The sequence below is a fragment of the Parus major genome, chromosome Z (genome assembly GCF_001522545.3).
Source record: "Parus major isolate Abel chromosome Z, Parus_major1.1, whole genome shotgun sequence".
Lineage (NCBI taxonomy): Eukaryota > Metazoa > Chordata > Aves > Passeriformes > Paridae > Parus > Parus major.
Window position 1 is genome coordinate 13,013,522 of NC_031799.1, and position 22,297 is coordinate 13,035,818.

The following is a 22,297-nucleotide window of genomic DNA, read 5'->3' on the forward strand; positions in this document are numbered from 1 at the left end:
ACCCAGTGGGAAGACCCAGCCTGTCTGTGGAAGACTGCACCCCATGGGAAGAGAGCCACAACACAGCAGTTTTGGGAGGACTGTCTGCCCATGGGAGGGACTCACGTTTGCAGCAGGTGAGGTTTGGCTGCTGCTCATGAGAGTGGACCCATGCCAGGGAAGTTCACAGAGAACTGTCTCCTGTGGGAGGGACCCCACAGCCTCACAGGAAGGACTCCTCTCCTGGAGCAGCCAAAGAAAATCTTGGTGATGAACTGACCTAAACTCCTATGCCTGTATTTTCTCTGCACTGTTGGGAAAGACAGAAGGGCTGGGGGGAAATGGTGTTTGAAGGGCTTATTTTACTTCTCATTATCCTCCTCTGACTCTGCTAGTAATAAATTTCACTTTGCAACTTAACATTAAGCCATTTCACCCTTGAAATGTTTTCTCCTGGTCCTTATCTTACTCATTAACCCCTCATTCATTTTTTCCCCTTTTTTCTCCTCTGCCCAGCTGTGGCAGGGGAAGGTGAATGAGCAACTCTTGTGGGTACCTGGTGTTTGGCCAATGTCAAACCACAACACCTGTATGAACACAAACAAAAATATTCTTATTTTCCTACTGTTGGCATAGTGAAGAATAAATCACATCTTCCTAAGTCTGTAAACAAGCCCTTTGGCATTGTTCAGTCAGACTAATATTTAATATTTATCACATAAATTATCATTACTACTAAATTCTTTGCAAATACAAATGTGAAAAGGATTTATCTCTGTCCTTAACTTCCTGGCACTGCTAAGATCATTCTCCATCCTGCCTGAAAAAACACAGCTCTCACAGAGAGCAGTGACCTCTAACCTGTCTGCCAGAAATTCCACTACAAGATAATGCAGAGAAGCTGAAGATGACATATTATCTCCAGAGTAACTCAGAATACGTTTGCATTGAGGATCAAGCTATCAATACATCTATCCTGATAAAGCCATTTGCTCATTTTCCAGGCCTTTTCATTCTATTAACTACAAAAGACCTACAGCAACGAGAGAGTAAATTCCTGAGGAACTAAGTGCTGATGAAGGTCAACACCAAATGTACTGCTAAAGAGGCTGTCATACAGAACTGAGAGAAGAGACATTATCCCTTTATGTGTGAAGAAAGAGGAAAATGCACGCTGAAGGGAAGGACTTTGGGATCTTAAATTGCTTCATCTGCTCCTCCTTTTTAGGAAAACATATTCATCACTATAGGGTGGTGCCTGGTAAAGCAAATCAATGTAGCATCAAATGCAACTAGCCAAGTAATCACATGCTTTTATTTTGAGGAATATCCAAAGCATAAAAAACTTACATTGCTCTCAATGCACCTAACAGACTACAACTTGCATTTTCCTCCACACCATACTGGGGGCAGCTGCATGCTAAATTTGAATGGAAATATTCAAGACTAAGATGATTCCATGTGATAGATTGGCATTTAAGAAACAAAGGGAAACACCTAAGGAGGTTAAAGGTGCTGGAGGCTGATGGGAGTTTTTTCTCCTGGCCAATAACTGGCCACTTCTGAGAACTGACAGTAGTTTTGACCATTGAAAAGTGAGATCAACCTGTGAACACCCCCCCCTTTAAACTCTCAGCCTTGGAATTTCTCTTTCTCTTTGGTTTCCAGCTTTGAAGAGGTAACAAGGCTCCAGTTCAGCCTCCTCCCGCCCAGGCTGGACAAGGCCGCGGGGGGGAGCGGGGCTGGCCACAGATCTGTGGTTCCTGGGGAGGATGGAGACCGTGAAGTGGCAGGAACCCTTTCCCAGAAGGGCTGAGCCCCCTCGGGGAGCTCACTGAGCCCTGCACAGCAGCTCTGCCAGGTCAGACCGGTTCCTGGCTCGGCTGGAATTTCTGCTGCTGCTGGGTTTCACCAGAGACTGCCGAGCAGGGGGAGGGAAGCCACTGGCTCGTAGCGTGCTGCCTCTGAGTGCTGGCCTGGCTGCGGAGATGCTGGCCACACTCCCCCAGCACAGCCAGCAAAAAATCTTCCATCACAAACAGCCCCAGCCGCTGCCCTGGCACAGATCATATGAACATCCACAAGAGCTGGGCAAGATTTTAACCCTTCCACTACCCAGATGAGACTTGCAGATCAATCCTTTCTCCAGACAGAGGGGAAGAGAGAGTGATCAACATGTAGAGAGACAACATAAACTACCAAAGACAGTGAAGAAAGGAATTAAGCCTCAGATGGGGACAGAATAAGGAGATGCACTAATAAGCTGAAATATTCTTTTGTTAAAGCTATGGAGATGGACAACAGTGTTCTGAAAAAACTCCTTTAATTCATGACAGAGTATTTTGGGGGAATAGGGTATTTCAAAGTGTGGATCTAAGCAAATGGTGAAGTAGTTGTGATCTTATGAGATGCTGGAACAGAAAAATGAAGTGAGAGTTGTTGAAGATTTGTGGCCCTTAAGAGACAAAGAGAAAACTTTTGTTTCCAGAGATGATCAGAGAGACAGATGAAGAGAATTTTTGCCTCTGAATAACTCAACCTTAAAATGACACCTCCTGAATCATGGCCCACGAACACACCTCGGAGTGGTGTGAAATGGGAGGAAAGGACTGATGGCAGAGTTTTCCGGGTGGCTGACATCAGAAAAATGGAAAGCCATGAGAAAATGGTTTTCTTGTGAAAAACTCCAGTGACAAAAGAGAACTTCTTTTTATCTACAAAGACTGATGAAAAAACTATAGCAAAGTTGGGACTGTTTTAACCACCAGGTTTTGTCTCTATGTTGTCAATTAAACACGGGAATGGTTGGGTTGTGGGGAAAAAGGGTTTCTGAAGGTTTTATTCTGGTTTGTTAATCTTGTAGTTTTGTTAATAAACTTTCTTTATTCCTTTTAAGCTTTAAGCCTGTTTTGCCCTTCTCCTAATCCATATCTCACAGCAAGAAATGAGTAGGTTTTCTAGTGATTTTTTTTTTTTTAGCTAATGCTTTAAAACCACGGCATTCCAAAAAGACGCTTCACTCATTTTTGCCCTACCCTGCTCCCTCCATTTATTTATTTAAGATGATTTTTGTTAGCTCTTAATTTCAGTGGTGCTGCTAGCTTAAGAAACCTTTCAGAAGGAAAGACTTAGTGTGGTGGTAGAGCACTGGTAATCTGAAGCACCGTTATAAAACCATTTCATCAGACAGAGCTTGAAGTAAGAATGAAAGATTTTTGAATTAGCTGTGCATTTCTGGGAGGTCCACTGTTGGCAGTTATTTATACAGAGAGTTAGGTATAGAATAGACACAAGCTGACAATTTCCTTGCACCTTCTCAGTTACAATACAAGGTGGGAATTCTTCTTTTCCCATTGTGCATTCATCAGGAGTTTTTTCTAAGTCTCACTCCAAATAATTCTGGAGTGCAAGACATGGAAATTTTGGACCTGATGCTTTGGGGTTTTTAATTGAGATCATCAGCTCTCCTGCTTCTTTGTGTAGGTCATAAATCTACACAGTACTAGTGGAATTTCTTATAATTCCTACTTATTGCAAAATTAATTGTTTTGTTATTGTGGTAATCTTTAAGAAAATATGAGAGAAGGGTATATATTTTCTCATTTAAAGCATTTATATCTGAACATTATTTGAGTGGTCAAAATATAACATGAAAGAGCCTGAGGAATTCAGTAATTTCTGAACAGGAATCTTTGTGTTTGTTTGGTCACATGTGGTACCCAAGACAACCTGGCATTCCAGTGGAAACTTGTGAATACTCCAATGTGGGTCAGACAATCAAGATATTTTTCAAGATAATGTGACATTTTGCCTAAACGGTATTTCAAGCAAGCTAGAAAGGTGCCATAGCAAGCAGAAAACAATTTATAAGAAAATCCAAGCAGATAAACAGATAAAGCAGAGATAGCTGCGAAAAAAGAGAAGAATTCAGGAGCCTTCTAACACTATTAGGGTCTTGAATCCATGCTGGTGCCTTAAAACTTTCCTCTATATTCCCAGGGGGAAGGACTTTTCTTCTGTAACTGGATTTTATAACTACTCCAAACATCGTACAAAAAAAAGCACATGAACTGTTTTGCTTAAGCTAAATTAATATGATCTTTTGCGACAAACAGGTACTGCATCAACAGTACAGCAGAGGACATGCTAATGGTGAGTTCAAGAAACAATGAAATCTTGTCAGTGGTAAATGCGTCTGGAATAATTCCATTTAAAACTGAGTATCAAAGCACAGGCAAGGTGAAAATGTACACCTACTTGGAAAGGAATCAAGCCACTTCCCTCCTAAGAGTGCTTCCCATGTTCCCAGCTGCCCTAATACTATATTAAACAAAGACCATTCAGTCTGAAATTTTTCTTTCCTTCCTTTAGATAAAAGAATACACATGCCTCACACTATGTTCAAAGTTAGTGAAACTGCTGTTCCAAAAAGTCTTACAGAAGATAACAAGTGCTTCGACTTTAAACTGCAAGCTTTCTATTCAACTTCAATTTTCAGGCATCTCCCTGAAGACCGTGAACAAGATGCCTAGGATGAGAGGGGAAAGAATTTCAAGATGTCAGCATTGTCTCTCATGGCCACAGACACAGACGAGGTGTCAGGTATGAAAGGAAAAAAGGTATGAAAAGTGTCCTTATGAAAGAAAATTATTATATCATGCCAGGGACAGACACTAAAATTCAGAGCAACTGGAACAGTATGAGCTTCACAGAAAAAAACAGGAGCTACAGTAATGCAGTGGATATAAGGTACTGCCATCACATCCATCAGCTGTGCAAATGCTGCAGTCAGAAGGATAAACTGAAGGCCCCTTCAAAGATCTCAGCTCTGCCCCTCTCTGCAGTACTGCTATCACACATTTGTCACACAGCTCTCCCTCTCTGTGTAGACACTGTCAGCAGAGATGTGTCAGCATCAAACAACACAGCACAGCAATGGAGGTCATCAGGTCCACACATAACAATCTCATCAGTTTGTGGGGTTACACCTGGATGGTTTGGGAAAGTGCATATTAGCTCAAAACTTTGTTTTAGGAAAAAAAAAAACCCAAAACAAGCAGAAGGTAATATTAAAAAAATGCAGATTCATAAATCCACTCTACCTTCATAAAAATGTAGATGTATCCTCTGCCCATTTCTAACAATCCTGTCCTGTATTTAAAGGACAGGTATATTTGTATTTGATTCTAAAATGAAAGTCAAAACTCTTCCAGATTTCACTTTGCAATTCTTCAGTGAAAAAGACTGGATGAAGATTGTATCAAAAAAGATGGATAAAGCTCAAGTATTCTGAACTATACTTCCTTGTTCTATTTTACACTGATTTTATGTCCTTACATATGTCCCACTTACAGAATTATTGTATTTATACTGTCAACTAGCACAGCTAGATTAGATTTTACTCTGAGAAAAACAACTGGGAAGTCATAAACAGGATTTTTCAATCAGAGGAGTTGGTAATGCAACAACACAACAAAAAGTTAATACTGGCAGAATACAACAAAACTAAGCACACTCTACACGCACAACAGGGTAAATGTACTTTTTTTTTTAAAGATACTAAAAAGCCCTAGTTGTATGGTTTAGCCATACAAGAAATGGCCTGGTTTTGAAGAATCTTATCTCCTAAGACACACACAAACACACAGTGAAAAGCAAAATTAAAAAGTAAGTCTAATTTCTGAAAGAATGGAGTATAAGTTCTTGAATTACTTCTTTTTTTTTTGCAAAATATAATAATAACTCTTCCATAAAATTTAACATACACAAATATGTGAACTAACTATATTTATATTTTTATTTTCCATAATCAGAAAATTAAGGCTGCATGAAACAAGTGCAAAGAAACTTGGGAAAATTTCATTCCTTTTTTCTCCCATGAACCTAACTTGAAATAACCATTGGCAACAGGTTTGAACGACAGAGTAAAATTCAAATGAATACACTGAGAAGCTGCATCTCAGGAGCAATGCAAAACAGTCTGTGACACGCTTCATTGAAATGGATTTGCTTTACAGTGATGAATTTTGATGATTTGCTTTTCAGTGTAATGGGACAATTAAGCTGTCCATTTACTTTTGCATACCATTTCCAAAACACACAGCATAGCATGCAGTAATTAAATTTTACTGCAAACATAATACTAGTCTCACTTGAAAGTGATGGTTCCATATCATAGTAACAGTTCTCACCACTAACCCACAGATCAGAAGTCCTTTGACATATGCTTGTATTTTTGAGACAGGCAGAATTTCTTCAGCTGCTCTCATTATACAGAAAGCAGAGCTGCCACTTCCCACTCTGAAAATTTAAGAGTATGAATAAAATACCAATAGTGAGCTCCTACATTCCTTCCATGCAGTCTGAAGAGAAATAAACATGAAGAAAATTGATAGAAAAAGCCCTCAAAAAGGTGGAAGAAGTAGAGCCAACACAATACACTCAGTTTTTCCTCTTTGGCTGCAGGACTTCTGCAATAGTGATAATTTTGTGTTGCAAAGGCTCTGCAGGGCTTTCAGGCACATGTTTGTTGGGAGATAAGCAGTAAGCTGATATATTACTGTAGGTGTAATTTCAAGATGTGTATCTGCAAAAACCTAATACATCTTCATACTAAACCATGTCCCATTGAAAAGTAGATTTCCAAGAAGACTCTGGATAACTGCAAGTCCCATCCTTCTCCTCTGCTGAACTACATAGCCCCACTTATGTAGTCCTAGACATCAGACAGCTTGATATTACTGAGAGAAACCAAATCATTGAGCATATTTAACTTACATATTTTCTATTCATACAGATTTTAGCCCATCTGCAGTCATTCACACATTTTATAGTTAATAGGTAAAATACTTTTCTTTCAATGCTGTACAGCTTGAAACAAAAAACTGTTTTATGCAGTCAGTGCCACAGATATACTAGGAGAACTAGGAGAGTAACTAGACAATGGGATTTAAAATGAAAATATGCCTTGTGCAAAAACACTCCTATCCAAGCAAAGTGACAAACAGGCTGCAGTAGGGCTCCTCCGAGAAGATCTACAGTGCTCTCAGGCATTCAGGGATGCATTCAGCAATATGTGTCCTTTCTTCCATCATTAAAAATGGTAATTTTGTAAAAGAAAAACTCTTAGTGTGGAGCCCTCTGTTTCCAGGTTTGGCACTACAAACATCTAAATGCAAAACTAAAACCAAAAGACCCTCATGCACACAGAGAGTAGGCTGTCTCTGCCAATTTAACTTTACATTAAAAATGTCTTAACTAATGAGGTGCAAAATATGTACTTTGAAGCTCTGTAGAAAAACTACCAGTAATGTATAAAATTATATTCTTAATACCTTAAGTTATACTAATCTCTACAGACTGTAAATTAAAAGATTTGTTATTGAATTTGAATGGGTTTCCTCATTTTTTTCTTTTCAGATAATCTTCTTTGATAAAGCTTAGAATTTTTTTGTAGTTTTATTTAATTCTTAACGTTTTAATCCTTTAGGTTTGGCTAGTCCAAGTTAGAGCATTAAAATCTCAGGCTGCTGAATCTAAAATTTAAGGATTTTTTTTCCAAAGAATAATACAGATTTATGTATCCAAACTGCACCTCCTGCATAAATTACATCATTCTCTTCTTTTCTTAGTGCCAACTAACTGCACTACCTTAACAATCTAAACATGAGTTTAGACTCCAGTAGAAGAACATATAAAGTTTATTTTCTCTTTTTGTATTTTTTTGTAGAGAACAGTGATGCTAAATAGTGTCAGGTCCTGTACCACCTCTGTGGCTGCTGCTTGTTAACTTCTGGACACTAGGCTTTGAGCCTCCTGCCTGAGGAGATGGGCAGCTTCTTTTGCACCTTTGGATATACCCTGTCTGCCCTTGTGAACTCACACAAATCCAGTTTATTAACCAGTCCTCAGTCCTCTTGGATGGTGGGTATTAAATGCTATATCGACACATCTTCTAAATACCTCCAGGTATGCTGACTCCACCGCTTCCCTGGAGAATCTGGTCTAATGCTTGACAACCTTTTTTTGTAAGCAAAGTGTTCCTAATATCCAATCTCTTGAAAAAACTTGAGGCTGTTACCTCTTGTACTATCAGTTGTTGGGAGAATAGGCTGAGCCCACCTGGCTACAACCTCTTTTCAGGGAATTGTAGAGTGGTAAGGTGTTCATTGAGCCTCCTTTTCTCAAAGCTAAATACCCCCAGCTCCCTCAGCTGCTCCTCACAAGATTTGTGCTCCAAACCTTTCACCAGTTTTGTTGCTGTTTTGAAGATGTGCTCCAGCACCTCAAAGTCATTCCAGAAATGGACAGCTTTCCAGCCACTCTGCCCCAGCCTTTGGCCCTGCCTGTTGTGGCCAAAGAACAGGGCCCAACCCTTGACCTTGGTGAACCTCACACCATTGCCTCTAGCCCATCAATTCAGCCTGTCCAGATCCCTCTGCAGAGCCTTCCTGCCCTCCAGCAGATCAACAGTCCCCCCCAGCTTGGTGTCACCTGCAAACTGACTGAGGGTGCACTCAATGTCCTCATCCAGATCATCAATAAAGATATTAATCAGGGTTGGTGCCAATACTGAGCCCTGAGGAACCTTACCAGTGATCAGCCCCAGAAGGATGTAACTCCATTCTGTGCCACTCCCTGGAATAAGCCATCCACAGTTCTTTATCCAGCCAACTGTCCCCCCATACAAGCTATGAGCAGCCAGTTTGTCCAGAAGAATGTTGTGGGAAATTATTTCAAAAGCTTTACTGAACTCCAGGTAGACAACATACAGAGCTGTTCCAGACACCCTGTCATAGAAGAAGACCAGGTTCTCAAGCAAGAACTGCATTTCCTAAACACATCTGTCTGATTCCCTGGTTGTCCTGTAGGCCCTGCATGATGGCACTCATGATGATCTATTCCATGATCTTCCCTAACACTGACAGGCTGACAGACCTGGAATTCCCTGGATCCTCCTTCTGGCCCTTCTGTACATAGCCATCACACCTGCCAATCTCCAGTCACCTGGGACTTCCCAGGTTAACCAGAACTGCTGTAAAATGATGGAAAGTGTCTCAGTGAGCACATTCCCTCAGTACCTTAGGGTGGCTCCCACCTGGTCCCGTAGACTGTGTCTTAGTAGTGTGGCAGGTCGATGACCAGTTCCCCTGAAGTGTGAAGGCTTAATTCTGCTCCCTGTCCCTGTTTTCCAGCTCAGAGGGCTCAGTACCTGGGGGACAACTGGTCTTACCATAGAAGACTAAGACAAAGAAGGTACTAGGTACTTCAGCCTTTTCCATGTGTTTTGTCACTATGTCTCCCCCTGCCTCCAATGAAGGATGGAGAACTACATTAGCCCTTCTTTTGTTATTGATGTATTTATAGAAGCACTTTTTACTGTCTTCTATGGCAGTAGCCAAATAAAGTTGGACTTTGACTCTTTTGATATTCTCCCTACATAACCTCATGACATCCTTGCAGTCCACCTGAGTACACTATCTTCTCAGTAATGATTTACTACAATTATATCTTTGATGTATTGGATATATTTTGATATATCTGATGTCATAAAGAGATTTCATCCATTTTGTGCTTTCAGATTCATCAACTTCCAGCTGCAGGGACCCTCCACTATTGTTTCTGTGCTTTTCCTGCTGATACAGAGAGTGTCAGCTGTATCACTAGTCATATCAAGGTTGTTTAATATTATGGGTTGTTCAGAAAAAGACAGAGGCCTTGATGTCACAAAGGAACATGGCAGAAGTTCTGGTGTTTTGTTTTGACCTATGCCCAGCCTCTGATACACGTCACAACAACAATCATACTTACGTGCCTTCTCTGAGGAAGGATTGGGAAAATAAAGCACTGCTTTGTGCAAGCTGCAGGTGTAGTACTTTGTACTAAACTTGGCCCTGGCAGAAGGGCAGCAGAAACTGTTTCATAAATGCGTCTAGTCTTAGGGTTTCAAAAATACACTAGTTGAAAGTAACTGAAACAAAGCAAATTACATGCAGGGATATGTGCAGTCAATCATACAACTTCTAAAAATACATGTGAGACAACTAATGCTACTTCTCTGTACATGCCAGGAAGCTGCCCTGTGCTGTCTCACAAGTGTCCTGTGCTCATGAAATGAAGTGTGGCTCCATCCAGTAGCAACCAGCAGCTATGGGCTATCTGTTCTGGCCAATCTGCCTTACTCCATGATCATGACCTCTGTGTTTCTCTTCAGCCTCTTTTGGCCAACTTCTCACAACTGGATTCTGTTCCCAGAGGATTCACAGAAATTTTCCTCCTTCTCCTTTCCCTCCTCAGAAGCCCTCTTGTTAATTGGAGAAATACCAAAGTGAGGAAGACAAAAAGCCATTAAGTAGTAGTGCTTAATGGAATAAAATTACCAATAAATGTCAGTGTTTAGGAAGTAACTTCTGCCTAAGGAAACAGCATTGTTTACTGCATGTGCTTAAAATATTCACACCCTCTCCTTCCTTTACTCATGGGATTTTTCTCTCCATTAAAAGTCAGCAGATAAGAGCAAAGAAAGGGCTGTAATTACTGCAATGAGACTTCCTCAGCTCAGTTCCTAATAATAAGTGCAAGTAAACACACACATGCACACACTAGGGTTATATTGTTATCAAGCTCTTATGGGACAGAAAGGACTGCTTCATAATGGTACTTGCTCAAAATATATAGAGCTATTACTTGCCTCTGAAATAATGCAAATATCATCAATACAAGAATCCAAAAGCTACAGTGTGTAAGAAATATTTAACCTATACTACATGAAAAGTGAAAAATGTTTGAACAAAATATAGCTTGTGGTTTCCTTACACTATGAGTTTTCAGTTAAGTCAATCTTTGTATCACCCACACACGAATCTTGTGACTGAAAAAGAAACACATCTTACTTATAATTATATTTAACTGACAAGAGTATATCATCTTATTTACAGGAAAAGCAGGGAGATATGTACATCTATGGGCTGGTTAATCCCATTTGAAAAATCTGTATTGTAGAATAGTAGCAACATATCAGTAAAGTAGATTAAGAATCATCCATCCAACAGATCTCCATAAAAGTAACCAAAGAGAAATTATTGCTGCTTGGAAAGGTTCCTGGTTGGATTTATGAAGTGTCATTGGCATATATACTCACAAGTAAATACAAACTCACTGCAGAGGAAATTTGCAAACAGCCAAAGATTACTAAGAGTGGAAAATGATGACAGCAAAAAGTCATGAGGATCCATCTGATGTATACTATAGTATGTAGTAACAAGGTACATCTCAAAGGTAACAAAAAGTCAAACGGTACTGAAAGTTGTATTTTATACTTTCCTGTTTTGAAAACATACCTGTTATTCACAAATTTGGGGTAGAACAGAACAGAGAGGCAACTTCATAGGTAAAATCAGCAATACCAGATATAAAAAAATAATCTTCTCAATATATATGAATGAAAATCTAAAATCACTATCTTTTAAGAGAACATTAAGCACTGAGGGAAGAACATGTAAATCTGTACCATTTTGAGAGAGATTACAATCAATCTTAGCTTCAACACTTCAAGAAATGCACGTATAAATGAATGTTTTTATTATTACAAAATGCCATCTTCATCTTGATAGTTCAGATCTTGAAAGGCACATTTCAACCTAGCCATAACCCTTTTTACTCCCTACAGTTCCCCACACAGACACCTGGACTAGCCTTTCACATAACCCTTTCTGCCACATCTGCTTGTATGGTTCCCATGTCAGACTCTGTCCTCTCCCAATAAAAGTGTCCAGCCACGGCTCCATGACTTCCATGCTCAAAGACTGCTGGGCTCAACTAATGCTATCCAAAGAGACAAGGACATTCATTTGGGGTTTTGTCCTCCTCTAATCATCTTTCTGTTTCCCAATGCCTTTAACACTGCTCAGACAGATAGAAATACATCTCATTACTTTAAACAAGGCTAATAAGAAAATTTGCTCCTAGACATCTCTGATACAAAGTATATCTGAAAGTACCATACTGAAAGTCATTGAAAATATCAAACTTGTCAACAGTATGAAAGTTACTAATGTTGTTTAATGTTAGAACATAAAGTTCAAAGAATGGCTTAATGTTATCAGCTGCTTAAATAATGCTGGAATTAGTTTATATTTCTATCATTGAAATCTAAAGGTCTGTTTGGCTAAATACAGTATTATTGCTCTTTTCTTAATGCATTTGAAAGGGCAATGCTGCAATCTTTTGACAGAAACACAGAAAAATAATGTAGGCTTTTTAAATAATTTATAATGAACTACATGCTGGTTTATACTTTCCTTCAACTTACTGCTCCAGGTACAACCATACAAGAGTTGTCACTGTCAAGAAAAAGCATCAGTCCTCAGCAAAAAAAAAAGTGACATTTGAAAGGCATGGACATAAAAAGCAAAAAAAAAGGCTCGCATAAATAATGTTTTGCTTTTCACAATGTGCAAGCATAATTTTAGAAGGCTGACTTCTGATAAGGAATTGCTTGGTGCCAGCAGTATGCAGGAGAAATACACATATCCTCTACTTCTAATACTTTTCACTTCACAACCCCCATTCTACTTCTGCCCTTTTCTCCTTTACCTGGTCCTACATTTGTTATCCTAAACACAATACACTGACAGTAGTTCAAAAACCTACTTACAGGAATCATCCAGTTGGCCAGGTCACCATACTTAGACACCTGCATAGCTCCAAGCATTGTCAAATCAACATGACCTCTGGTAACAGAAAGTGTGTAATTAGAACATCATGTTCAAGTAACAGCCCACAAATCTTAACAAGCTTTTGTTCGTTCACATTACATCAATTTAAAAATGGTGGCATATGACAAAGGTAGCAACTATTTGTTGTACATGTACTTGGGGTTTTTTTCCCCCTAGATGTATCACTGATGCAAATGTCTCTTTATGCCTACTGAGCCTCAAAAATGTTCCTACTTTTGTCTGGTTTGGTTAATTGCATGCACAGTCAATCATCTCTGAACTCATACCTTTTAGTGCACTCTTTAACATATTTACAAACACCCATTATCTTTTCAGAGCCATTAGGATTTAGTGTTTGTTTGCATCCAACCTCCTTTCCGAAAAACAAACAAAAAACAGGTGCAGACATTGAATTTCCATTAAGGAGGTGGAATGAGGATCACAGTTGCAAGCTGAGCAAAGAAAATATACCGAGTACAGATACAGATTAGATACTTGGAAATGACCAAAAAATAGTTGTTAAAACATCATTATAGATGTGTTTATAGATGGCCAGGTGGTGGTAGGCACAAACATCACCATGGTATCTTTTAGTTCGGTGTTTTTTTTATTTCCAGTAGCTAGATCTAACTCTCTGTAAACCATCACTGATTGAGTCCATGATAATTTTACAGGTAGTTAAAGGCTAACCACATTTGGAAGAAATACTAATGAGCTCAGCCACTGACGCAGTTTATTCTTTTCCTGTTTCAAAAAGATCAGTTTGTGTTGTTACATACCCTCTTATCATTGCAAATGATTCATCGCTAGAGAAATAGGAAGAACCTGGAAGAACAGTGACTGTCTCCTTACCTGTAAAAGAAATAAGCTACAGTATGTATTTTGTTTCTTTGACAAATGAAGTCACAGCTATTTAACAAGAAATAAGAGGTTTTTATCAAATTCCTTTAGATTCAGTACAACTACAGACCTGATTACACTTACTATGTCACATGTAAACCTAATCAATCCTATTGAATTGTGAAGGAGTCTGTTCCGAGTTTTTAATAAGATTGCCTGCTCTTTGACCACCAGCAGTTCCAGGCAAGCCAGCATGAACACCAGAGTGTATGAAATATCTATGGAGTTTAGCTTTCTGCTCCATTCACAGAAAAAGTGAGAATTAACTGTCTTTTGGAACAGAGAAAGATTAAGTCCTCAGGACACAGAGAGGCTGCAAAGAAAAGAAAGCAGATCAGATTGAACAGTTTATAGTGCTAATGATGAAAAATACATAAAAAATGAATGGCAGGTCTGGATTATTCTTGCTTTTTTTAAAGGGCACAAGAAAATGTGCTTCTGTGTGCTGTACTGTTCTCTGAACAATGCTTGAGTCAAGCAATGGAGCACACCTGGAAGTGTCTTATTTTGATTCTGTTCAGGTCCCTTTACTTCCTCTTCTGCCTGCTCTTTGAATCAGTCTAAGCTACAAACATTTAGACAAGGTGCTTCTGAAAAGTCAGAAGAAACACAAACGAAGGTGAAAAGTATAAAACAAGCATGGTAAACTTGAGAGAAAAAAAAATAGCCAAAATATTTTAGCAATATGTGACATAGTAAAGAAACAGTGTAGCAAAAAAGGGGAAGGGGAATGATACATCATTAAACAGTTACCAGAAAACAAAGTGAGATTAACTAATAGAATGGGAAAAGGGAAAGGAACAGCACATAGAACTTAAAATAGAGATCTAAGATATGTGCTTTAATTATTGAATTCATCTGAGGTGTATTTCATGCCATTTGTATGGAAATTAAATAGAATAGTATAGAATTAAGGTCATACAAAGTGAGCACTTCTCAATAATTCACCATGCTAGTACCCAGACCTGCTGAGACAGCCTGAATTATCTTTCCCTACAGGGCACCCACCCAAGGCAGCTAGAGAGAAAACAATCTGGGTTTGGAGGCAACAACATGGAGAGAGAAGTCTGGGATAAAGTGACATGGTAATGATGAGAATAAAGAGACACAGGTGTAGGAGCACAGAATAATGTAAAAAGAGCACCACATTACCCACTTCTTAAAGTGTTCTCAGGAGGTCAGTACTTTTAAATATTTCTGCTGTAATACAGTGGTCAATCTTTCAGTTGCAGTCAAGATATACTTCATATATCATTAAGAAAATGGGACAAACAGGAAGATCCGTACATACTTCAGAGCAATACAATTACATTTGCAGAAAGAAATTTGGCAAAAGCCAAAATCAGGTATTTGTTTTAAAAACTTTACACTGAACTTTGGGGCTGATACTGGATCATTCCAGTTAATGAAAGACTGCAAGATTAATTTCTATTCCTCTTCCATTCAGCTCCCATTTTCTTCACATGGTTTTAAAAATATAAGTGAAAAGCACCTAGAATGGTCCTAATCCAACCCATGTGACTGTTTCAGCAATTACAGGAATAATTATTTTAGTGGTAGGTCTGATGTTTGTCTACCCCATGTCCTGTTTACTGCAACTTCAGAGGGGCATGTTAAGCTCCTTAACATCAAATTTACAATACTACAACAATCTAATTTTTCATGTTGCATTCTGACCTGTTATGTTAGCTTCATCTCTTCCAGATTAATTTTCAAAAAATAATTGTCAACTGTAAATAACAATTCAAGATCATCTCGATTTCCATGTTAAAGCACAACTTTTTCAGAGGATTTGTGAAGTTCTTGGATATTTTTTCACTGCCACTCTGTTAATATGTTCATTTTTCATATGCACCTATATTAAAACTTAAATTCTAATGTGCATGCATATAATTTCACTCACAGTATTTTTTTCTTCTAAGTATTTTTTTCCTTTCAGTGACTCCTCTGACACATTCCTTCATGTAGTTATCAAACAATTACATATATACTGATGAAATGCTGGACTCAATTTCTTAATTAATTTTTTACTTCAAACCAGAAAATGCCCTCAAGTAACTCCACATTTAAAATATAGTAGCAGAGGCAATTACATAGCATTGCAAAAGTATCACTTAGCTGAGCCAAGCACCAAATGTTTCAAGTCAGTGAACAATTGCTCAACTGATTTTAAATAACATTAAAATCAAATTAGATTAAAAATATTTTATGTCAATGCTTGAATTCCTTTGACTTTTCAGGGTTTAATTGTACTTGTCAACAACCATTAAGAAAGGTACTGTCTGTATACATACATATGTAGACACCCATACTCGTATGGGTGCCCATACATGTATGTGTACATATATACGTGTATACATGCATGTGTATTTTTTAACAAAAAATATTAAATGTATATGTAAGTCTAAAATGTCAGGTCTGTAACATACACCATTAACATCAACAACAAAGTTACAAAGCCTACTTCTGTTTGTCACAGTGCAATATTTAAGTGTATTTTTACATGGATACACAGAATGTACACAGGCACAACTTGTCCATGAAAAAAATATAAATCAGGTGCACTAAATCATAAGAAACTTACATTTTTACATTGAATAGCATCTTCTGAGGTGAAATGCCCCTAAACAGCTGGGCAACAACAGTATGTGAGAATGGCCAGCCCCTGCTAAAAGTGGCAAAAGCAGCTGCCCACAGGAGAGCCCTGGGTGTGCCAGGTCCCAGCTGGGCAGCTCTTTCCCCTGCCTTGGCTACCACTCCCTCTCTGAATGCAAATGAGTTATATTCCAGGCTGGGAATAAACCAGGCCATTATACACAGGATGTTTTAAAACATGTCTCAAGCACAAATCATTGAAAACCATTTTTTAGAAGACTCAAGGTGAAAAGCAGCAGGAAAACAAATCCATATTCCCTTACAGGCTGCACAACACAATCTTGCTTCTGAAAAGGATGATTTGAACTTTTACTCATCATCCCAGAAGAGAGTCTCTCTCCACAGAGCAAAACTGTCACTTAAAAGAAAACAAATATATTAATATTTATTATCAAATAAAACAGGACTCTAGGTTCAAATACAGTATCAAAAGAAAATTTTAAAATTAATATGGTTATTAATTTCCCACAAATTAAATTTAATTATTTACCTGCATTAATCAGATCTGGATCTACTTCATTTTCAAGTGGATAAGGACCCTAAAAACAATACACATGTATGTCAAGCTTTATAATAAAATACCTTTAAAATACAATCAATAATTACCATAGTATTTCTAATGCTGATCACCAAAACCATATCACGGCAGACATGCATTTTTTTATCTTTTTTATCAGAATTTAATTTTTTCGTCAGAAAAGAATCCTGACATTACAAGTCACAGTTTATATCAAGTAACATATCAGGGCTGATGGACATACCGTTCAAGGACGTTAGAATTATTAAACAACCATGAAGCCAGGAGTTTCACATGGGTTTCTTTTTGTTCTTAAGTAAAGTGACATTTTTCAGAAAAATGTCATAACTGCAACTTCATTAAGCCATACGACAACAAAAATAATTTTCACTTTAAGCTTTAGTTAAAATTATGTTTTCCCAGGTTTACAATGCTTGGTCTTGATGGTTTTGAGTCCGAAAACATATGCACTTAAGGACATCCTTAGCAAAGTAGCACCATAATCATAAAATGAGCATTCCCTAAAAAACTTCCATGCAGCATATTTTATAATGAAATAATAATATAATAATATAATATTGTAAATAATAAAATATTATCAATATTTTATGATAATACATGAGAATTATGAGAATTTTTATAATACCACATTTCTTTGTAATAATATGTAATATAATACATAATACATAATTTTGTATATAATATGTATAATATGTATATTGTATATATTATATGTATATAATAATCAACTTGGAGGTGAGCAGAAAATAAAACTCAGGTATAGCAAAATAAAAATATAATATACTGTAATAACTGTAATAAAATATAATATACTATAATAACTGACCAAGATATATTCTTACCAAACCCAGGACTCCATTTTCACTCTGTAAGTGAACAGTTATGTCTGGACTAATGAAGTTACTGGCCAACAGTGGGATTCCAATACCCAGATTAGCTGAAAAGAAGTGGTTAAGGCAGAAACACTTGCTGCAAACCAGTAAATTTTCAAAAATTACTGTTATACTATGAGTAGATTAGAACAGTTCCCTTGACAAGCACCTTTGTTTTTACTTAGATACCTCATATTTGTGATGAATTATTTTCACATTTGGACTGTCTAATTGCATTCTGTCAAATCCTTTACATGACAAAAAAGTCAACAGTGCAAATAAAGCCTCTTTTCCAACTTTTCCAAGAAATTCTTGTGACACATTCAACTGCGAATAAAGCCACCAGACGTAAAAACTCCACCTATTTTATACCACAGCATCCCTTCTATTTCAGTTGGGTATTAATAAAATGAGAAAATCACAGGGTCTGGCAAAGACAATGAGCACAATACTCAATTTGTTCTAAACAAACCAGATGGTTTCTTATTCTAGTCAGCAATCACTTTAACCTATAGCACAGCTGAAGGATACCATACATGCCATCCTCAAACTCTAAAGCAGCCCGTTTGATGATCCTCTCCCTCACATTGTCTCCTTTTTTTTGTTTGGCTGCTGAGTCTTCAGGCTTTCGGATTGATAAGCGCTGCAAAATAAGAAGTAATCCCAAGTAAAGATTAGAATCCAGATTCTTGCTTCTCAAGACACAAAAGCTGAAATATTTGGCCTAAGAATAAAGTTATTTATTCATCTTCTTCTACAAAGAAACCGACCTTTTATTTTATGCATTCAAGCTTAGCTAAGCCAATAGAGTCATCAAATATTGCCAACGACAGAGCAAAATATTATTTCTTTGTATTGCTGAGCCTGATACACAGAGAAGTGCTGAAGAAGGCACCAAGCACTAGTGCAAATAGTAGCAAGTTTGAGATTAATTACCCCAGAGATATCTAAATAGATTTGTAAAATGTCAGCCAAAAATACAAATACTGCTCTCTTTCTGCACTCTTTTAATTCAATGAGCTATTCTAGATTTATAAGGATAAGACAGACAAATGCCACTCATCTAAAGATAATGGGAGCTAAGAATCAAAATTTTCAAACTTAACTTTCTATAATCTTGCAAAGCCCATGAAGTTGTTTCCTGATATTTTCTCATCTTAAGTTCATGTTTTGTAAATCACATGTAAGTGAAAATGCCATGACATTCAAGAAGTTCATGGCATCTTTCTTTTAAATTATTATCTACAGGTTATGTTCTTTACACATTTCTCATATGCATATAAAATTCCTCTGGGCAACGTCATATGTCTTCATATCCTCTCCTACTTGAGGCTACAATTAATACATCAGAAAAAATGATCCTGTTACTTTTCATCACCACAAAAGAATTTTTGCAGAGTCACTTTCCCCATAGCTGTCAGAAACAGTCAATATCAATCCTCTTGACTTTCCCATCAACTTCATTTTTACGCCTTGGCTATTTTCCCTAGAATTGCTTCACTTGTGGATTATGGATAAAATAAGGACAATTACAGAGGGTTTCTACACAGCAAAGAGAAGGCTGGATAGAAATTCTAACTGATGCTAGAGAGACGACTTCTGAGCTATATTAGGCAGGAACTGCTATTCAATGTCAGTAAGAAAGTAAGTAAAGCCAGTAAGTAAAACTTCTCTTTATTTCTTATATTCCTCATCTTCTCTTACCACTAACTATACTCACTACTTTTCTGAGTACAGTTCAATTATGAAATTTAACAGAAGAGTAAATAAATCTGCCATTTCTTCCCTATACCTATACCTAGTGAGGGGTGCCACTGCTAGAATTAAAAAATTGCATAAGTGAAATTAATCTCAGTTACAATTTTGCTTGGCAGTTTATAGTAGCTTTTTCCTTCACCCCTGCCCTACTTTTTTTCTGAAGCATATAGGGCAGAGGGCAGATGACTAGGTAGGTATTCTTCAGGTATTCAGTAGGTATTGACTAAAGAAGTATTCAGTTACACAGCCAAGATGCAGCAGAAGCAATTATTAAACAAATGAAAAAAATATTTGTCATAAAAGGTAAAAAGCTTTTCAGGGAGATAATGCAGCCATCCAGAAGAAGAGATCAGGCCATTAATTGCAATCTAACCCAACAAAACCAGAGGAAAAAAAAACGTTTTGACACATCTGTTTGCAGTCAATTACTCAACAATATGCAATATACTTTTGCAGAATGAACAGATGGAATGAAAAAAATGCTTCTTAACCTTAGCATTCACAAAAGAGAATGCTTGGAGAAAAGGTCTTTTATGACTTCCTAGGACTTTGTGACTTGATTTTAATAACAGAAGTTTAATTATTACAATTCCTTTCTGCACTTTTTTTCTCGCAGAATTTTTTTTTCCTTATGTGATATATTTTCTATTCTACCAGCTTTTCTGATGACATTTTGAGCAATTCCCTCTTCCAGAGTATCAGGAGACAGAAGAAATACAGAATTTTCAACTGCACTGTAAGAGCATTGTCACATCACCAAAATGAATACAGGGACATAGCCTGAGTGTAGCAAAGCTACAGAAACAAAGAACAGCCACATTATCATAGTTTTCTTGGGTGTTTTCAGTGGTGGAACATTATTGCAGCAATTTTAATAGCTACTGACATATTTTACTCAGAACAGAAAGGCTACCAGTTTAAAAAGTTCCCAATTAAAGAAAAGGGAACAAAGGTTTCCAGAACCTTTGAAACATAACTAATTCAGTACACAGCATAAAAGGAACTGAGGCTGGCCCTGTGTGCCCACATTAAAAGATATCCAGTGGAAAACAAAGTATCTACTTGTCAAAGTCAGATCCTTGTCTAGGTGTTCCCCTGTTGTGTCTACAGCAGGTGAACTGAGAAAGGGAAGGAGAATTTAGCAGCATTTTCCACTATATTTTTCAACTGCAGTAAAGTTATTCAGGGCTGCAGGCAATTGCTCTAAATTATTCAGGAACTGAACTATAGGGTCTGAAGTATAAGAAAGAAGGCTCAACCAACAAGGCCCCACCTAACTATATAAGTACCTACCTAAGCTCCAGTTTTCAGCAAAACTTGATGGGTCTTTCTCACGCTACTTTCTCAGTGCTAGGACCTGGTGGCTAGACTAAAAACCATGTAAATTTTAAATACAGCCCAAGCTAAAATATATTGTGACTGAGAAGCTCAGCTACTTACTTCAATTCTTTTCTCAAACTTCTCTCCTTGTAACAGACGATCAACATAGATTTTGGGAACATGAATATCTTCTGGGGCAAATGCTCCTATGTCAACAATTTCTTCTACCTACAGAGTGAAAAGGAAAAGGGAAAATACTTAGAAAAAATAATACCAATTAAGTTTTGAAATGAAACATTAAATATACAACAGATCACATCAAGAAAATTAAGGAATAGGACAAAATGGATACCATCTTTAAAACAGGTTAACTTAGATGCTTTTCTTTCATTTCTTCATACAAAGTGAAGGTAATTTATGTTTGAATAGGCCCATTTGTATGGCAAACTTGAAGAAACATAGTGTGTACAGTTACATCAGAGTTGTTTGTAACTACAAAAGATGTCTACTCAAACAGAGAAAAATCAATATACTAGTAACAAAATATCAAAATAATAAGGCAGATTTATTAATTTTGAGGACACAAACACAGAAGGTGAATAAAAGTTTTCCATGGTGTAGTCAAAACAAAAATAGAAAATATTTGAAGTGTAATAATGGATTGCAAGAAAGAATATAAAAGATGAAGATCTAGAGGTCTTTACAGTTAGTGAAACAGATTCAGCACAAAATGACACTCATGCACACGTAGTAGATTTGAAATGTCACCTATCAGGGGCACCACAGACAGAAGGGGTTTCCTTCCTTCTATGCCTGAGTTGGGGGTGATCTAGTTGGAGACCCTGCTGAAAGACAGATACCTGCAGCACAGACCCTCAGCCATGGCTGGTGCTTTCCCTGACAAGTCTGAGGTACATAGAGCACATCTCACTCTGCCACAAAACAGACACTAATGTTAGTGTTGTTTGCAGTTGCATCCAACCACCGGGAAAACATGCAATGTTAGAGCAACAGTCAAAGATAACATACAACAATCTACTCACAGGACATAACAATGTACTCAAAGATTAAAAGACAATTTCCAAACTGCTTTATCACCAGGGATTCATTAAACTCTTAGGAATGTACAAAGCCTAATAACCCCAGAATAAGACCTGGGTTATAGTAAGTGTAAATCTCTGAATAGCTGTCCCCAGTGACGTAACATTAAAGCGTTTAAAACTCAATTTGACATCCTACTGGACAATATGATCAATACTAAAATCTATAGTACATCTGACAGACAATTTACCTTCCTACTGTGCCTTGTGACACATAGCAAAGTAAAATGTGACAATAAACAAACAAAGAAAGCAACCAATCCACCCTAAAAATAGGAGAAGGTGAAGAAAAATTGAAAAACTAAAGATCAGAGGATCAGGTTCAGATGATCCCTAAAAAAAGTCCTGGGGTAAAGAGACAGAAAGGATGTGAAATCTGCAAGGCAAACATCCTAAGCAAAAGGCAACAACAGCTACAGCAACACCATCTCCAGTGCTCATGGTGAGCAGAGCCCCACA

At 37.6% G+C, this 22,297-nt stretch overlaps 1 protein-coding gene across 1 annotated transcript in view; it reads right to left on the bottom strand.

Moving 5' to 3' along the window:
* Window positions 1–22,297, bottom strand: part of OXCT1 (3-oxoacid CoA-transferase 1) — an 85,001-nt gene that overhangs the window by 19,724 nt on the left and 42,980 nt on the right. Inside the window, exons 8-13 of the mRNA XM_015652686.3 lie at window positions 20,859–20,966; window positions 18,192–18,303; window positions 17,631–17,725; window positions 16,741–16,789; window positions 13,475–13,547; window positions 12,635–12,710 (exon numbers count right to left, since the gene is read on the bottom strand). Coding sequence (XP_015508172.1) covers window positions 12,635–12,710; window positions 13,475–13,547; window positions 16,741–16,789; window positions 17,631–17,725; window positions 18,192–18,303; window positions 20,859–20,966 — 513 coding nt within the window. The remainder of the gene's footprint in view (window positions 1–12,634; window positions 12,711–13,474; window positions 13,548–16,740; window positions 16,790–17,630; window positions 17,726–18,191; window positions 18,304–20,858; window positions 20,967–22,297) is intronic.